At 46.9% G+C, this 16361-nt stretch overlaps 3 protein-coding genes and 5 non-coding genes across 13 annotated transcripts in view; all 8 read right to left on the reverse strand.

The window, feature by feature from the left end:
* LOC115528851 (S-arrestin) overlaps positions 1-1828 on the reverse strand; it is a 7505-nt gene extending 5677 nt beyond the window's left edge. The window contains exons 1-3 of one of the 2 annotated variants that reach the window (XM_030337220.1): positions 1745-1828; positions 1562-1646; positions 791-851 (exon numbers count right to left, since the gene is read on the reverse strand). In XM_030337220.1, coding sequence (XP_030193080.1) covers positions 791-851; positions 1562-1609 — 109 coding nt within the window. In that variant the 5' untranslated portion in view covers positions 1610-1646; positions 1745-1828. Of the gene's footprint in view, positions 1-790; positions 852-1561 lie in introns of both variants that reach the window. The other variant, XM_030337218.1, reaches the window with a different exon arrangement.
* Positions 1829-2125: 297 nt separating this feature from the next.
* atg16l1 (ATG16 autophagy related 16-like 1 (S. cerevisiae)) lies at positions 2126-12740 on the reverse strand. 4 transcript variants are annotated; one of them, XR_003973384.1, is made up of 21 exons: positions 12573-12740; positions 12121-12229; positions 11897-11981; positions 11549-11651; positions 10725-10798; positions 10435-10504; positions 10015-10196; positions 9722-9787; positions 9129-9218; positions 8847-8906; positions 8037-8136; positions 7253-7358; positions 6430-6500; positions 6268-6339; positions 6067-6187; positions 5680-5785; positions 5007-5156; positions 4285-4332; positions 4033-4134; positions 2904-3771; positions 2126-2865 (listed from the first exon to the last, which is right to left on the reverse strand). XR_003973384.1 is itself a non-coding variant. In XM_030337206.1 (20 exons), the coding sequence occupies exons 2-20, from the start codon at positions 12221-12223 to the stop codon at positions 3678-3680; spliced, it is 1803 nt and encodes a 600-aa protein (XP_030193066.1). In that variant the 5' UTR covers positions 12224-12229; positions 12573-12740; the 3' UTR covers positions 2126-3677. The 4 variants fall into 4 exon arrangements, 3 of the variants coding, with proteins under 3 accessions (XP_030193066.1, XP_030193067.1, XP_030193068.1); XM_030337206.1 differs by having other exon boundaries at positions 2126-3771; XM_030337207.1 differs by lacking the exon at positions 8847-8906 and having other exon boundaries at positions 2126-3771.
* Positions 5321-5592, reverse strand: LOC115529010 (small Cajal body-specific RNA 6). Its single transcript, XR_003973437.1, has one exon.
* On the reverse strand, positions 7550-7816 carry LOC115529014 (small Cajal body-specific RNA 6). The gene has a single exon (XR_003973441.1).
* On the reverse strand, positions 8406-8685 carry LOC115529012 (small Cajal body-specific RNA 6). Its single transcript, XR_003973439.1, has one exon.
* LOC115529009 (small Cajal body-specific RNA 6) lies at positions 9360-9634 on the reverse strand. Its single transcript, XR_003973436.1, has one exon.
* LOC115529011 (small Cajal body-specific RNA 6) lies at positions 10964-11228 on the reverse strand. Its single transcript, XR_003973438.1, has one exon.
* Positions 12741-13172: 432 nt separating the features above from the next.
* On the reverse strand, positions 13173-16285 carry LOC115528858 (claudin-19). 2 transcript variants are annotated; one of them, XM_030337236.1, is made up of 6 exons: positions 15812-16285; positions 15124-15416; positions 14618-14782; positions 14342-14423; positions 13935-14051; positions 13173-13652 (listed from the first exon to the last, which is right to left on the reverse strand). In XM_030337236.1, the coding sequence occupies exons 2-6, from the start codon at positions 15395-15397 to the stop codon at positions 13550-13552; spliced, it is 741 nt and encodes a 246-aa protein (XP_030193096.1). In that variant the 5' UTR covers positions 15398-15416; positions 15812-16285; the 3' UTR covers positions 13173-13549. The 2 variants fall into 2 exon arrangements, with proteins under 2 accessions (XP_030193096.1, XP_030193097.1); XM_030337237.1 differs by having other exon boundaries at positions 15181-15416; positions 15812-16280.
* Between the last annotated feature and the right edge of the window lie 76 nt (positions 16286-16361).

Consider the following 16361-nt stretch of genomic DNA (forward strand, 5'->3'; position numbering starts at 1 on the left):
AATGTAAGTTCTCTAGGTGCTGTTTATTGTCTTATTATGGTTTATTCTGGTTTAAAGCCAAAGTATGTTTATTTACATTATAGGAACCGAACAGTATTTAATTGCAGTATTTAATTGCATGTGAGATAGCTCAAAACAAACAGAGAATAAGCTGCAACAGGCACTTCAACTTTGATGTGGATTTTGAGAAAAAGGAGTTGTGCATTGATTTTAACGTAAGAGTGGAGAGAAACGGTATACATGTGAGCCTCACTTTTTATGGCACTTTTTGTTTTATTTGTAAAGAGAACCTACAAAGGAATATTAGACAATTTAACAGACACTTTAACCAGGGAAGAGTTTGTATTTATTTATCTACGTGTTACTCGTGATAATTGTGAAATAAACAGACGGATTTCGGAAGACAAAACAAAAGCTGTGCTGCTTCAGTCAGAAATTCGCTCTTATCATCTACTTGTTATCACCATCCTGGCCACTTGGGACCTTTTTGTGTATCCACACTACACAACTCTCCCTACACACAATAAAGACAATACAGGCCTCTCACTACACACAGTATGCACCCTACACACCTCTCACTACACACAGTATAAACACCTCTCACTACAAACAGTATACACACGACACAACTCTCAATATACACAGTACACTCACAAACCGACTTCACACAGTGCACACACTACAAATGTGTGTGTGTGTGTGTGTGTGTGTGTGTGTGTGTGTGTGTGTGTGTGTGTGTGTGTGTGTGTGTGTGTGTGTGTGTGTGTGTGTGTGTGTGTGTGTGTCTCACCAACAGGTTCCACAAAGTCACAGTGGTCCACAAAGTCTCTCTTGGCCATGTAGACTCCCACCTACACCAATCACACACGCACACACAGACTTCATTTATATACAGAATACAAACATATAATACACATAGATATATATCACTTCACTAAATACTATACACGTATATATCTATTACTACTACATAATAAGTACTGATAGTATTATATTACTTACATAATAATAACTACTAATCCTAGCATTAGATAACTTACATAAGTACTACTTATACGAGTATTATATAACATGCATAATAAGCATTACTAATACTAGTATTATATTATTTGCATGATGAGTACTTCTAATACTTGTATGATACAACTTTTATAAGAGTACTACTATTGCAAGTATTGTATAACTTACATAATAAGTAATACTAATAGTAGCATTTTATAACTTACATAAGTACTAATACTAGTACGATATTACTTTCAGAAGAGTACTACTAATACTAGTATTATAAAACGTACAATATAAGTACTAGTAACACTAGTCTTAAGACTCTTATATTACTTATATGAGTACTACTAATACTAGTATTATATTCCTTACATAATGAGTACTTCTAACACTAGGATTAAATAATTTTCATAATAACTATTACTACTCTTATATTACTTACATAATGAGTACTACTAATAGTATTATATTACTTACATAATGAGTACTAATACTATTATATAACTTTCATAATAAGTACAACTGATAGTCTTATATTACTATGATGTTTACTCACGGACTTGTCCTTGGAAATCTTCTTAAAGATGACATGTTTATGACTCATGATGACCTGAACTCACAAGCGACGAGCTTTGGCTTTACTAAAGCAAAAAAGCAAAACAAAATACGTTTAAACTTTTGACGAGACACACTGCTGCATTTCAGTTTCAACTACAGACAATTTCACCTAGACGCGTACCCTTCTCCTTGTGTGTTGACAATAGACGGCTTGCATTCTAAGGATCAATTTATAATCCACATAACCCCCCCACACCACCACCCTCTACACACAGCGGTCAAGCAGCAATTATTCTACACGTACACCCTGGTTGTTTACAAATCCTGTACAGCTCCCTATTGGATGAGCTGCCGTTCATTAGAGAATCGTCCTCAAAGACCTACGATTCAGGTCGGCACAACATAACACTACTGGGCTGAAACGGCAGGCTCCTCAGAGGAGCCTGCCGTTACTTCCCATCTAGACCTAAGGAAATGCAAAAACCAGGACAAACACACACACTAATGTACGGGAAGACGTGTGTTAGACGTCTCCTTAAAGAAATCAGAACTCATACAAAAATGCATATAAGAAATCTTTATTTCACAAAATTGTAAGATTCACCCGTTGGAAATAGTGTCCATAGCCATGTTCAGTTATTCAACAGAATTAGGATTAGAGCTGTGATTGACCAATCAGAATCCAGTCTTCAAAGCCATGAATAAATAAGCATACACATACTGGAGACACTCTTTAAACCCATGTTATCAGACTCAGCAGTTTAGTGGCCAAGCTCAGAAGCTCCTTATCCGAGGCCAGGCAGGTGGGCAGATATGCAGGTGGGAGTGACCGGTTGAAAGTTTGGCCAGGGGAGGTCAGAGTTAAAACAGGGGCTAGCCCTACACGTTTGTGGTTCTACACCCATAGCAGCTTGTGTTGAATTATATTCAAAGTTGTTAAGACCAATATCACTGGTCAGGCAATTTAAAGTAATAGAAAAACATTTGCCAGCAGGTGGAGCCAGATAAACTTTGATAAATCAGTTACATTAAAAGCAACATCTGGACTTGAACTAGCTAATCAGAAAGCACCAATTAGTTTGATATTGTGGCTGTGATGTGAGTTAGATAAGTAAAAGGGAAACGATAGGGAACTGCCTTGTTTAAGAGCACTCCTCTTGAGGCTTGGTGGCCCGCTGATTAGTTGGACCATTGACTTCCAGCGAGATCAAATCCCAGGCCGGATCCTGGTCCAACTTGCCAAGTTTTTGGCCTAGAAGACTCCAGCACAGCAGGATCCCCAACCCGTTACTAGCTGGTTACCTCTGCTTTGCAGAGTTAACCAGCTAGTTACCAGTTACCTCTGCTTTGCAGAGTTAACCAGCTAGTTACCAGTTACCTCTGCTTTGCAGAGTTAACCAGCTAGTTACCAGTTACCTCTGCTTTGCAGAGTTAACCAGCTAGTTACCAGTTACCTCTGCTTTGCAGAGTTAACCAGCTAGTTACAGGTGGGGGATCCCAACTTTTCAGAGTTAACCTAGCAGCAAAGACCGATAAAGTTAAAGCAACATGACACATGTGCGTTTCTTTCTTGTCGACGACTCCTACGTTCTCATTGGCCGAGCTTCTGAGTACAAAGACACCAAGACAAAGGTTGGTGGGTGAGCTTTTACTTCAGTGACTTCATCCACACGTACGCAGCAGACAATACGTGAGGGGGGAGGGGGTCACAGGGACCAACAACACCACATTAAAACATTGTACACAGGCTTCCCAAACGTTAAAAGCCAATGTTTAAATCAACAGCAGTCTTAAAAGCATTTCTCTGCTTGCTTAGAGAATAGTCTTTGCGTGATATATAGATGTACATCTATACACATACATGAATATATTCGTGTTGTCCCTTGCCTCCAGAGCTCCCAGCAGCAGCAGCAGCAGTGCGCTGCGTCTACAGTCTGAACAGCTGCGCCAAGTTCAAGCTTCTGGATGGTTCCGAGGCCAATCACAGGTGGGACCGGAGGGCTGAGCAGCCAATCCGAGGTCGGACCGGAGGGCTGAGCAGCCAATCCGAGGTCGGAAAAAACAAAGTGCTGAGCAGCCGATCCCACGTCGAACACAAAGCGCTGAGCCACCAATCACAGGTCGGACCAGAGCACAGCCTTGCTTCCCTTCTCCACGCTGAGGACGAAGGCTCCTGACGGAGACCAGGACACTGCGTTGATTGCCGAGCTGAGGGAAAAAAAAAAAAAAAAAAAAAAAAAAAAAAAAAAAAAACTCGTTAGCTGCGAATGCCTCCCTAGTGAGCAAGAACATTTTAATTTGAACAACTAGTTAAAGGGTTCGCTGTTAATGTCACTGCTGTAGTCAACAGATCATCGCATCAAAGCGGGTTGATAAATTAATTAACCCTAACGAAAACAATATCCAACTAAACGGGAAGTCAGTGCCTATAGCCAGCCCTAGTGAGATAGTTCTCCACAGTGTTCTTACCTGTGGTGCTTGTCCAGGAGGCGTTCCAGTTTCCCTGTCAGAACGTTCCACACGTAGACCCCGCCGTCCGCAGAACCCCCCACCACGTAGTTGCTGTCAGGACTAGAGAACAATCACATCAGAATTTAAGGCGCATGGTACATATTCAGCCTCCCAACAATTCCCACGTACAATTTGCCTGTAGAACCAGTCACACATTGTAGTACAAGCACCGCTCGTGGTTCTCCACTAGTGGGCGCTGTTGAGCCCTACCTGAAGCAGACTCTGGTCCAGTCCGCCCCACACTTGAATCCCGGGGCACTGAAAAAAAAAAAAAAGGGAAAGAGAGTGAGATGACGGTGGTGAGGAGGGGTCCGACTGATCACGAGCTCAAGGAACAGACATCGTGACTCTGCGCACAAATATGCAAAACCTACAGCACGACACAGCTTACTAGTAGCCAGAACACTGATTTACACAAGTAGAGATGTAGTTCACTAGATAGAATAGAGATGTAGGGCTGCTCCATTATGGGGGAAATCATAGTCACGATTATTTGGGTCAATATTGAGATCACGATTATTTTGTATTTATTCTGCACGTCTCTCCCCTAAAAAAAAAACTCCGTAACTGAGAACTTTGAATTTTGCCTTAAAAAAAAAAAAAAAAAAAAAAAAAAAAAACACAAAATGGTCAAGAAAATGTTCCAATTGATACAACACAAATATAAAAAAAAAAAAATTATGTTCATATTATGCGATTGTTTGACGCCAAAAAATCTAAATCAAAATTCGCCCAGCCCTAATTAACTTGGACGCAAAACTGATGTTTAACAAAATACAGGGCCTTAGTTTCCTAGTAGACAGCATACATCACCATGTAGTTCACACTCGTGATTTACTGGTAACCAGAACGTACAGAATGACGTAGTTTACCGATACACAGCAGAACAGTGCCGTAGATCACCGTTCGACAGCAGTGCTGGGGGGACCCACCTGAAGGTGTGGCGGACCGTGTTGGTTCGGAGGTCTATGATCTTCAGGAGGTCGTCCCGGGAGCAGGTGAGCAACTCGGTGCGCTCCTGGCTCAGGTCCAGAGAGGTGACCCGACCCTGAAGCTCCAGCTCCCTCACGATGCTCTCTGCCCTGCAAACCACGTCACCTTTAATCTTCACACCCTCCAACCCCTGATTTAATCCTCCCTGCACACCATAAGATTGCTAACTCCTAATTCTGGATTTAGACGTCATATTGTTTGGTTTTCTTATCACACAATCTACAAACATAAACAACAGAGATTATTTTTTTTAGGTCTCAGCTTGAAAACTGGTGATCATCTCCCTGTCTTCTGCCCCGCCCCCTTGCTCCATGCCGATTGGTTCTGTGGGATGCAAGTCATCGTCACACTGAGCCAATGGGATCTCTGACCGACTCAGATTGTGATGTCACATCCTGTGTGTCAGCAGTTCCTGAAACCAACAGTGCACGACTAGAGCATGCTGGGTAAAGCAGGGGCTGCTGGGAGCGGAGGCGGAGCTAGAGGATTGCGGGTTATCAGACCTTTTACGTCACATCATCGACCACCTCTGAAACCCAATGCTTAACGTGGACCAGCTCTAACCCAATAACCACCTCTGAGCTCACGCCTTTGCTTTTTGGAAACACTCACCTGATGTCCCAGAAGCGAACCTTCTTGTCAAAATGGCCGCTCATGACACACTGCTCTGTGCAGACGATGTCATTACAACTTGAGCCCGCAAACACCGTTTTCATACCTGTAACACACAAACTGGTCATCTCCCAGTATATTCAGTAGAAGAACAGGTATACTGGTAAACTGAGAAATCAGTAGGAGACTGGTTTTACTAAGCCGCTCCCAGTTCATCCAGCAGTAGACTTGTTATACTGGTAATCTCCCAGTAGCATACTTCTACTGGGAAGCTCCCAGTAGAACAAGTAAAAGACAAGTTGTGCTGGGCAGCTGCCAGAAGAGATGTATATAGGGTTAGCACTCCTTAGTTATGAATATTCATAAGTCAAAGCTTAAATCACATACAGACTTTACTGCGTAGGTCCCATAGTTTGAGGGTGCGGTCGTAACTCCCGGAAACGATGCGGGTGTTGTCTAATAGGAAGCGAGCCGCCAGAACCTTCCCGCTGTGGCCCGTCAAGGTGTGCTGGAACCAGAGCACAGGTTACATAACACGGCCACACACCAAGCCCATTGGTCCCCCCCAGACGGCAGTGGGGTCCTCACTCTTAGCCTGAAGTCGTCCACAGTCCAGATGCGACTCGCAAAGTCGTTGGAGGCCGCCAGCAGGTAGGAGCCCTGAGGGAGAGACAGAGATACACTCATCACCATCATCACAGGCCAACACCGCCGAGAGAAGCAACATGAAGGGCCGGCCGAAGGACTTACGGCGCTGTCGAACTCTATACTGGTGATGCCAGCGTTGCTCCCAGTGAGGGCTCCTTTGGGTTCACAGTGACCTACACACACACACACGAAGCCATTACTAAGGCGATAGCGAGTTCATAGGGATGGATTGAGGCCCATCAACACTGTTACCAAGGTGGGGTTCACGGCTTAGGGAAAGACACTGGCCAAACAGTACAGCATGTCATCACGCACATTCTTTGGCCAGCCCGCGCTGCCGGAGTTATTCAAAACATGCAGGCAGAGTTGCAGCGGAGCTAAAAGCAGCTACTGCCTCGGACCTCTGGTCAGGTCACGCATGTTTACATATTTATTACAACCACCGCGTTATCTACATTTTGTAGAGCAACAAATTGTTCTTTCGTATATTTCTTTATTTTAGTTTGTGTGATTTGTTACAGACTGGAGATCAGTGCGTTTGGCATTATTGATTTTGACAACTAAATAAAGATATTAGATCAATTCATCTTATCATAACACGTAGGCCTGGCCTACAGGAATGAGCAGTTTATATGTTGATTATCCAATGTTGCGTTTGTCATACTAAAGAATGATTTAATTATTTTGTTTAGTGATTACTACAAAAGATCTTTAAAAAAAAAAAATAATGCAATACTATGAAGACTATGCTACCAATAATTGTCCAAACATAGTTATGATGGGTAATGCTATCCTTAAGGATAATGATCTTACATCATTATGAAGGGTCAAGTTAAATTAAACATCGCTGCTCTGAACCATCCTGATAAAGTGAAAGCCAGACAAACAGGGTACTGATTGGTTCCTCATCTGGAAAGGGGCTTACCGGAGACCACCTCCCACAGTTTGACCCGTCGGTCCATGCCTCCGGTTGCCAGGAGACGAGAGCCGGGACTGAAGCGCACTGCGTTCACCTCTCCATCATGAGCCTCCTGGAAACAGGACAGTCCGCAGCGTTTAGCCCAACACTCACTACGTCCTCTCATCATGAAGTACACAAACAAGTTCATGTTTGTGCCATTTTGAGGCGATATTTGCACGCGCCTTTAGGAATGACAGATGTCATATAGTTCAGTTTTCTGATATCTTCACAATATTTGAACATTTATGAAGATTGTTTTTAGGTCTCAGCTCAAAAGTGTGATCATCTCCCCGTCCTCTGCCCCGCCCCCTTGCTCAATGCGGATTGGTTCTGTGGGATGTCAATCATCATCACACTGAGCCAATGGGATCTCTGACTGACTCAGATTGTGATGTCACATCCTGTTTGTCAGCAGCTCCTGAAACCAACAGTGCACGACTGGAGCATGCTGGGTAAAGCAGGGGCTGCTGGGAGCGGAGGGGGGCTAGAGGACGGGGTCAGACCTTTTACAGAAGCTCATCATCGACCGCTACTTTAGAACTGCCGTCTTCCTGGTTACCCATAAGCCTTTACTCCCGGTTACCACAGTAACCCAAAGCCTTGCACTCTTGGTTAACCCCGGTAACCCAACCCACAGTTACATTTTCTCGGAGACAGGCTTATGAACCCCAGGCAGTGAGGCCGACCGACGGCGGCAGACAAAGAGGCAGAGAATCGGAATGACGGCGGCAGACTGCCTGATACTTACGAAGACGTGCAGTGCCGTGGATGGGACTCGAACCTCCACCCCTCCCATTGGAGCCTCCGTGTTCTCTGGTGACGTACTCAGAGAGTTACCAGGTCGACGACTACAAGAAAACAAACATCAAGCTCCAGTGTTATTGTTCTGAACCCCTACTGCCCCTAATGGCCAGCTGGGTGTGCTGCAGAATGAGGGATCCAAAAGCCCTGGCAGATGGGTTTGCTCCTACCCCTCTAACTTACACATGCTATAGCATGTATAAACTCTGATTGGCTGATATGGTTACCACCTGATCACCTGCTGATTAAGTGTAAACCCACCCGTCCTCATTGAACCTGCAGAGTTTGGGGGACTTTTAATGAGGCTCGCCCAGAAGGTCTCAGCTTGAAAACCTGTGATCATCTCCCTGTCCTCTGCCCCGCCACCTTGCTCCATGCGGATTGGTTCTGTCGGATGTCAATCATCATCATCACACTGGGCCAATGGAATCTCTGACTGACTCAGATTGTGATGTCACATCCTGCGTGTCAGCAGCTCCTGAAAACCAACGCTGCACGACTAGAGCATGCTGGGTAGAACAGGGGCTGCTGGGAGCGATGGGGGGGGGATGGAGGATTGTGGGTAATCAGACCTTTTACGGAGCTCATCATAGACCTTGGCTAAACAGGTTGCCATGGCGATGAGGTCAGCCATTTGCAAGACGCTAACCATTAGCTTACCGACGGTGACATGACGCACAACATGAGACAGAACACGGACCACTAGTAAGACCAGAGAGCTAGCCAGCTTGCCATAACCATGAGTTAAGACACGTACCCAAATATGTTGCCGATTGAGTCCAGCAGGCCACCAGGGGGAACCTGAGAGATCCTCTTACTGGGAAAACAAAATTAATTACCTCCGGATTCCAAGAACCAGAACGGGCCTGGATCAGCACCATACAGCCTTTATGCACTGGTCGTCTTGTTTCTAAAAGCTAGATGAACTCTACATCCCCACCCAGCTAGTTTAGAACAAGGATGGACCGTACAATGTTATCGGAGGTCTAGTAGATCTGCTTAGATGGTCTCGTAGAGCAGGCATTGCCCCTCCTCTCACCTGGGGGTCCGACTCAGGGATCGACTGGGAGACGAGGCCTCGCCCGGCCCCTTCCCGCCGTCCTCGGCAAGAACCTCGATGTCGTCGTCCCTGAAAGTGACGTTGTGGTTAGATCAAACATGGCTGCTAGTGAAGCTGTGGTTAGATCCAACACGGCCGCTACTGAAGCTATGGTTGGACACACGTTTTGTGATATCTTCACAATTTAATAACATGTACCAAGATTTATTTGGTCTCAGCTTGAAAACTTGTGATCATCTCCCTGTCCTCTGCCCCGCCCCCTTGCTCCATGCGGATTGGTTCTGTGGGATGCAAGTCATCATCACACTGAGCCAATGGGATCTCTTGATTGACTCAGATTGTGATGTCACATCCAGTGTGTCAGCAGTTCCTGAAGACCAGCAGTGCACGACTAGAGCATGCTGGGTAAAGCAGGGGCTGCTGGGAGCGGAGGCGGGGGCTAGAGGATTACGGGTTATCAGACCTTTTACGTCTCATCATCGACCATGACTTAAGGCGGACTGCTGTCGTCCTGGTTACCATGGTAAATCAACGCTGATCAATCAACTGATACAGAACGCCCGGGAACTCACGGGTCGAGGGGCAGCGGCTCCTTGGCTGCGTCCGCTAGCTCCTTCTGTAGCTTGGCTTGTCTTCTCCTGGAACAGAGAGCAAGCGAGTCACGATCAACACAACATCTAGCCTGATGCGATTGGCCAGCGTTTCTGGACCTATGGCCCCGGCCTGATAAAGCAGGGAACAGTGAACACCGTTGTCAGAGTGTTCGGGGAGTCCCACAGACACACACACTAGATAGTCTTCCAGAACATTGAGCCGGAAAAGAAGGTGGCGGGGGTGGCTGTAGGGGCGTGGCCATCTGCCTCACCTGCAGTCCTTCTCGTTCTCTGCGTTGAGGCGGTTGGCCTCCTGGGCCTTCTCGGCCATCCAGCGAGACACGAGCTCCTGGTTGTCCTCCGTCGTCCTCCTCAGCTTCTCCTCCAGAGCGCTGAAGGTGATCTGCAGAGCGTCGTACTCGTCCTTCAGCATCTGATTGGCCCGCTCCAGATCCTGCAGACACAAGAAACAAATATACACAAGATGTAACAAATTACAGATGATCAAATATACTACATGCACGATATACACAATGTGCATTATGAAATATACAAACTAAAATAATCATGCATTATAAAAATAGAATCATTAACACAATATACATGATCAAATAAACGACTAAAATATCTGGTTGGTTTAGTCACGTGACAGGATAAGACGCCACAATAAAGCCCAAAGGTTTCCTGATTACCTGGAGGAAAGTGTTGAGCTTTCGACAGTCTCCCTCCAGAGTAGCGATCTGTGTCTGGTACTCCGAGATCCTGAGGGACAGAACCAATTCAACATCTCCTTTAAAAGCACCACTACAAACATGTAACCAGACACAGACGACAGACGACTTAGACAAGACAAGCGGAGACACAGGTAAGGAGACAGACGGCTGAGAAGAGGGACAAGCCGAGACATAGGCAGGTAGACAGAGACGCAAATTAACAGGAAGGCAAGCAAAGAGGCAGATAAGCAGAGAGACAGGGTACTAACTTGGCCTCATTGCGCTGGATCTCCTTGTCCTTCAGTTGGATCTGGTTGTTTAGCTCGATTACATTCTGGGCCAACTAGAACACAAATAATCTTTTGTTAGCAAATTGTGCCGTTTCTTCCTCGCCTTTGGGTAGTTTCAGGATTTACAGTCGTCATGTGTTGTTCTGCATTCTGAAATTGTCACAATATTTTAATCATACATTTTTATATAAGGTATTTAAAAAAAATAATGTTTTTTTGGTCTCAGCTTGAAAACTTGTGATCATCTCCATGTCCTCTGCCCCGCCCCCTTGCGCCTTGCAGATTGGTTCTATGGGATGTAAATCACCACACTGACCCAATGGGATCTCTGACTGACTCAGATTGTGATGTCACATCCTGTGTGTCAGCAGCTCCTGAAACCAGCGCTGCACGACTAGAGCATGCTGGGTAAATTAGGGGCTGCTGGGAGCGGAGGGGGGCTAGAGGACGGGGTCAGACCTTTTACGGAACTCATCATCGACCATGTCTAAAATAGGGCTACTCCTACGGAGAACACCCCTTGTATCCAATGGTGCTTGTCCAATTGGAGGCGTTGTATGCATGCTGTTACTCCCATGTCAGAACGTGTCTGGTAACGCTGCCCGAGTCCACATTCCAAGGCACACAATGGCACAGTGACAAGGCCCTTGCAACAAGCCCTGCACAACAATGAGCTAGCGGCTAAATCCTGCTAGCCACCACATCCATGTTCTGCCAGAGAGAACTACTCAGGTCGGCTCCCTCACAGCAGGATGACTTCCAAGATACGCTATTCAGGGTGCGTGTGTGTAGTGTGTTTGTACCTCTCCTCTCTTCTTGTGGAGCTCCGTAAGCTCCTCTTGGTGTTTAATCCTCATCTGGGACATCTCCTGCTGGATGTCTCCCCGCATGCCCCCATCCGCCGCACTGAAGTTGCCATGACAACAACACAAGCAAATTATTACCCTCGCAACGAGTGCTTACTATGATAATGCACACAGAGACAGATCCAGAGCCATAACCAAGACAACACACCAAGATGTTACCATGAGGTCCCCAGACTAAGTAGACATACTACATGATAGTACTTTAGTGAAGAGGGTGCCTTGGAGAAAGGCTCAGCAAAAAGTCATGGTACTCATTTTAATAGGCCCCCCTGGAAGAAAGGCTACCTGAGTTGGGATCCTCTGGGTCCATCACTCTGGTACCGCTCCGAAAGAACGGCCTGCATGTCAGACTTCTCCAGCAGACGGTTATCTAGGAACACAAACACTCTTCATTAGCTACCGTAATGAACGTCGAGGTCCCAACCACAATGCGTCGTCATGCCTTCTCCATCATTACAGCGCCAAAGTACCAATAATAACAACCACCATTACACTGCTTCTGTGTTTACATTGGCTGATGATCTCCTCGAAGGCTTGGCGCTGGACTCTGTCCCGCATCCTCAGCTGCTCAGAGATGTGTCTCTTCCAGGTGTCCCCACGTCGGTCCGCCATCGCCGCCTAACATAAACCCAAATACAACTTAAAGCCCAGGTTGATTGCGCCAATTAAGTGCTGTGTGAAACAGAAACTGCATAAAAACGAGACTAGAGGTCGGTTCAGGAGCAGTAGTTCTGGATTATTTCCGCTATCTACGGAGGAAACCCACCCAGTAACCTCTAACTAACACATGTCCTCAACGATAGCGACATGAAGAACACAACTGTTTCGTTATCTTACAGCTAGACAACCATCTCAGTTCAGAACAAACCCTCGTGACTCGCCGCCGACCCCAGCACTAATGTTGATTAGCTCCGGATGCTAGCCCGGCTAGAAGCTACAGGCGAAAGGTCCAGATCCTCACCGCATGGACTCCTCTCGCCGACTAGTAGACCTTCGCACGCTGGCCGGTGGGTTGAGGTTTAGCTGACTCGAGACGATGCTATTTTCAGTACTTAGCCGACGCCAGCTCCCTCGGTCTCTTGCTTTGACTTCACGTCCATTTTGCCTCCGACCGCTTCTTCCTGGAGTGTCGCAGTAGAATGACATCATCCGGGCGATGACCTATGGCTTAAATAGTGGCGGGATAGACACACCTACCTCAAGTGATACTCATTAGCATTATTAATTTCCCTTTATGGGGACCAACTCAAGACATTGCTACCAGGTCCCTAAAAGTGACTGTTTGATCAATCACTATTAGTTCCTAATACTTTTACCTATCATTTTGTTACTGTTATTCTATTCTATTTTATTAAGTTAAACTGACATCCACAACATACCTATTTGACTTCTCTCCCCTCTCTCTCTCTCCCTCTCCCTCTCTCTCATTCTCTCTCCCTCTCTCTCCCTTCCTCGCTCTCTCCATCCCTCGCTCTCTCTTACGCACAATGGCGAATCAAAAACGTTAAACACGTGTGTAAACAACAGATTCACCTGTTGCTAGGAGAGTGTAGATGACAAGAAAGTTCCAGCTGTTTTTTATTTACAACATGACACACATTTCATAAACACTTTACACAAACAACACAGTCGCACAGCCTGTCCTGGTCAGCCTCTAGTCCTAGTCCTGGTCTGGTCAGGTCCTGGTCTGGTCTGGTCTGGTCCTGGTCGTTTCCTGGTCTGGCCCTGGTCAGGTGCTAGTCTAAGTCCTGGTCCGGTCCTAGGCCTGCTCCTGGTTGGGGCCTAGACCTGGTCTGGTCCTCGTTGTCATGTGCTTGTCTCAGTTCTGATCCTGTTCAGGTGCTAATCCTAGACCTGGTTCTTGTCTGATCTAGTCCTGGTCCTGGTCTGGGCATGTCTTGTTCTGGTCCCGGTCCTAGTCTTGGTCTGATGCAGGTCCTAGACGTAGGCCTTGCTGCTGCCGGTGCCGGTGCCGGCCCTTGCCGGCGCGAGGCTGTAGATGGGGAGGCCCGGAGAGGGGGCTCTGTGCTTATAGGAGAACCTGAGGAACCACAACAACATCAAGTCCAAGGACAAGTAGACCAATCAGACACATATGGAAATAAGTAGGTCAATATACTGAGATGACATTGTCAGTCCATGTGTCTAACTTCTAAGAAATATGATATGACTGTATAAACCATAGGTAGTATTACATATATAGTTGTATTAACTACGTGTAGTTAAATGTATAACTGTAAAAATAAGTATTAAAAAAAGAAGTATTGTATTAAATATGTAACTGTGTAAACTAAGTGTAGTGTTAGATCGTCGTTTTTATTACCGTTGGATATAGTGTTGTTCCTCTTCCTTCCTATAGGAGCAGCAGAGCAGAGCTCCGGCCAGCAGAAAGAGACCGGAAGCAGCCCAGCCCTGGTACAGCCCGGCCCCCAGTTCAAACCTGCAGCACACACCCTTAGGTAAGCATTACTGCGAACAGTAGTGTGCGGTAGCACTACTGTTAGCGGTAATGCTAACCTCAGGCTGTGTGCTTTAATACAGCATACAGCCTGAGGGTGGCCTTACCGCTAAGAGTTAACATTACAGCTCACAGAATATAGCATGGCGTTAGCATCATCGCTAACAATAGAGCTAGTACATGCCCCCGGACACCCAAGATCCTATTACGACCAATCATGGATCTGCTAGGGTGCAGGCCAGGTTAGGTAGGTGGTCTCCATGGTAACTCACCGGGCTCCGCCAGAGTAAGAGTCGTAGAACTCCTGCACCACTCGGCTGGCGTACCACGACACGGCCACCAGACTCAACGTACCTGAGGAGAGAGTACCTGCTCCTTAATGACCCGTCCCTGTACTCTCTAACGCCTAGCTGGTCCTAAATGGTGTGTGTGTGTGTGTGTGTGTGTGTGTGTGTGTGTGTGTGTGTGTGTGTGTGTGTGTGTGTGTGTGTGTGTGTGTGTGTGTGTGTGTGTGTGTGTGTGTGTGTGTGTGTGTGTGTGTGTGTTACCTGCGAGGAGGAACAGGGCTCCCCCGCTCAGGGTGAGTGTGTTCTTGGTTTGCGGGGACACCCGGCCCAGTTGGGTGCAGCGCAGCCCCATGACGGACAGCACCAGGGAGACCAGACCCACCAGCAGAGACACCACCATCAGACCCCGACACACCTGGATGTGGACTACACACACACGCACACACAGGAAGTCACACCACACAGGAAGTCAGTCCGCATACAGGCAGTCACACTGCACACAGGAAGTCAGCCTACATGTAGGAAGTCAGTCTGCAAAAAGGAAGTTGCATTACACACAGGAAGTCAGTATGCTGACTGGAAGCCAGACTACACACAGAAGGTCAGTATGCAGACAAGGAAGTCACACTGCACAAAGGAGGCCAGCCTTCACACAGGAAGTCAGTCTGGAGACCTGTACCGGAAGTACCAAGTTAGCCAATGGGAATTGAACGACGGTCAGTCTCTGGTCTATGTAGTTTACAGAACAGAACAAGGCATTGTACCACCTCTCAGACAAAGAGGAAGTCCCAACGGCAGACAGGAAGTGAGCGAGGAGACCATACCAGGCAGGGCGAGGAGGGACTTGAATCTGCTGCACTGCGTGGACCCGAGGGCGGAGGACACGCAGCTCATCCAGAGGCCCTCGAACATCGACTGGCTCGTGGTCACCGAGTCCACGTGGCTACGCACACGCCAGCGGTGGGAGCTGGTGCAGCTGGACTGGAGGCACCAGCCTGCCAACCCCAGTACCACACCCACCACCTGCAGGGCCATCCCCATGTCTCCGTCCTCCAAGACCCTGTTGACCAATGGGCAGAGGGTAGCTGCCGATGTCCTCCTACTGATGTGTTGATTTGGTTATACATACAATAAGGTATGACTTGTGAAACCTGAAAGCGGCTGATGAACAATGCAGGAGATACATTGGTCCTGAGATAATTAATCCTATCTGGGTTCAGGACATGACATCAGGCCAACATTGTGATCTACTACTGTCATCTACTACTATCCAACACACATTTTAGTATCCTCCTAGAAAGTAACCACGCAAGATTCCTGACCATGACAGATCTCATCTTATTTTGTGAAATTATATTTGCCCTCAATTGCCTCCTGGTTGGACTCAAGAAACAAGTCCACACATTCCAGGGGACACCACCGTCCTCCCTGGATCCTCCAGAAGATGGATCTTACCGGACTAAACGGCGTTGTGGACCTCCTGTCCCAATTTCTCGGATGGTTAACCCTCGGCCTTCCAGCCGCTCCGCAGGTCTGCCTGAAACAGTCTTACGCAGGTCTGTAGGTCCTAGAATTGGGTTGGTCCTACTGTATATATAGCTATTTGTTCCTAGGGTAGATCTGTCCTACAGCAGGTCTGTAGGTCCTAGAATTGGGTTGGTCCTACTGTATATCTAGCTATTTGTTCCTAGAGTAGATCTGTCCTACAGCAGGCCTGTAGATCCTAGAATTGGGTTGGTCCTACTGTATATATAGTTATTTCTTCCTAGAGTAGATCTTTCCTACAGCAGGTCTGTAGGTCCTGGGTGGGTCCTTCTGTAGGTCTAGATATCTGGTCCCACCGTAGTCCTTAAAATCTAGATTAGGTCCGGGATGCAGCAGTCCTGGTCTGGTGCTTCAGTAGGTTTTCTCGTGTAATGGCGTGTGCCTGGTCTCTGGGGTATAAGTCGGTGGCTCCAGTGATCCTGGGGTCACTGCCCCCAGAGGGACCTCATGAACAAACACC

This window comes from Gadus morhua, chromosome 16, assembly GCF_902167405.1.
Source record: "Gadus morhua chromosome 16, gadMor3.0, whole genome shotgun sequence".
Taxonomy (NCBI): Eukaryota; Metazoa; Chordata; class Actinopteri; order Gadiformes; family Gadidae; genus Gadus; species Gadus morhua.

Excerpts from the sequence above, each read along its gene's own strand:
- atg16l1 (XM_030337206.1), bottom strand. The coding sequence starts at position 12,223 with ATGGCGGACCGACGTGGGGACACCTGGAAGAGACACATCTCTGAGCAG. Across the intron at positions 9,219-9,721 it reads GAGCCGCTGCCCCTCGACCC|GGACGACGACATCGAGGTTC; the intron begins GTGAGTTCCCGG and ends CGTCACTTTCAG. Across the intron at positions 6,340-6,429 it reads GTATAGAGTTCGACAGCGCC|GGCTCCTACCTGCTGGCGGC; the intron begins GTAAGTCCTTCG and ends TCTCTCCCTCAG.
- LOC115528858 (XM_030337236.1), bottom strand. The coding sequence starts at position 15,397 with ATGGGGATGGCCCTGCAGGTGGTGGGTGTGGTACTGGGGTTGGCAGGC. Across the intron at positions 14,424-14,617 it reads AGCCCTGTTCCTCCTCGCAG|GTACGTTGAGTCTGGTGGCC; the intron begins GTAACACACACA and ends CTCTCTCCTCAG. Across the intron at positions 13,653-13,934 it reads GAACAACACTATATCCAACG|GTTCTCCTATAAGCACAGAG; the intron begins GTAATAAAAACG and ends GTGGTTCCTCAG.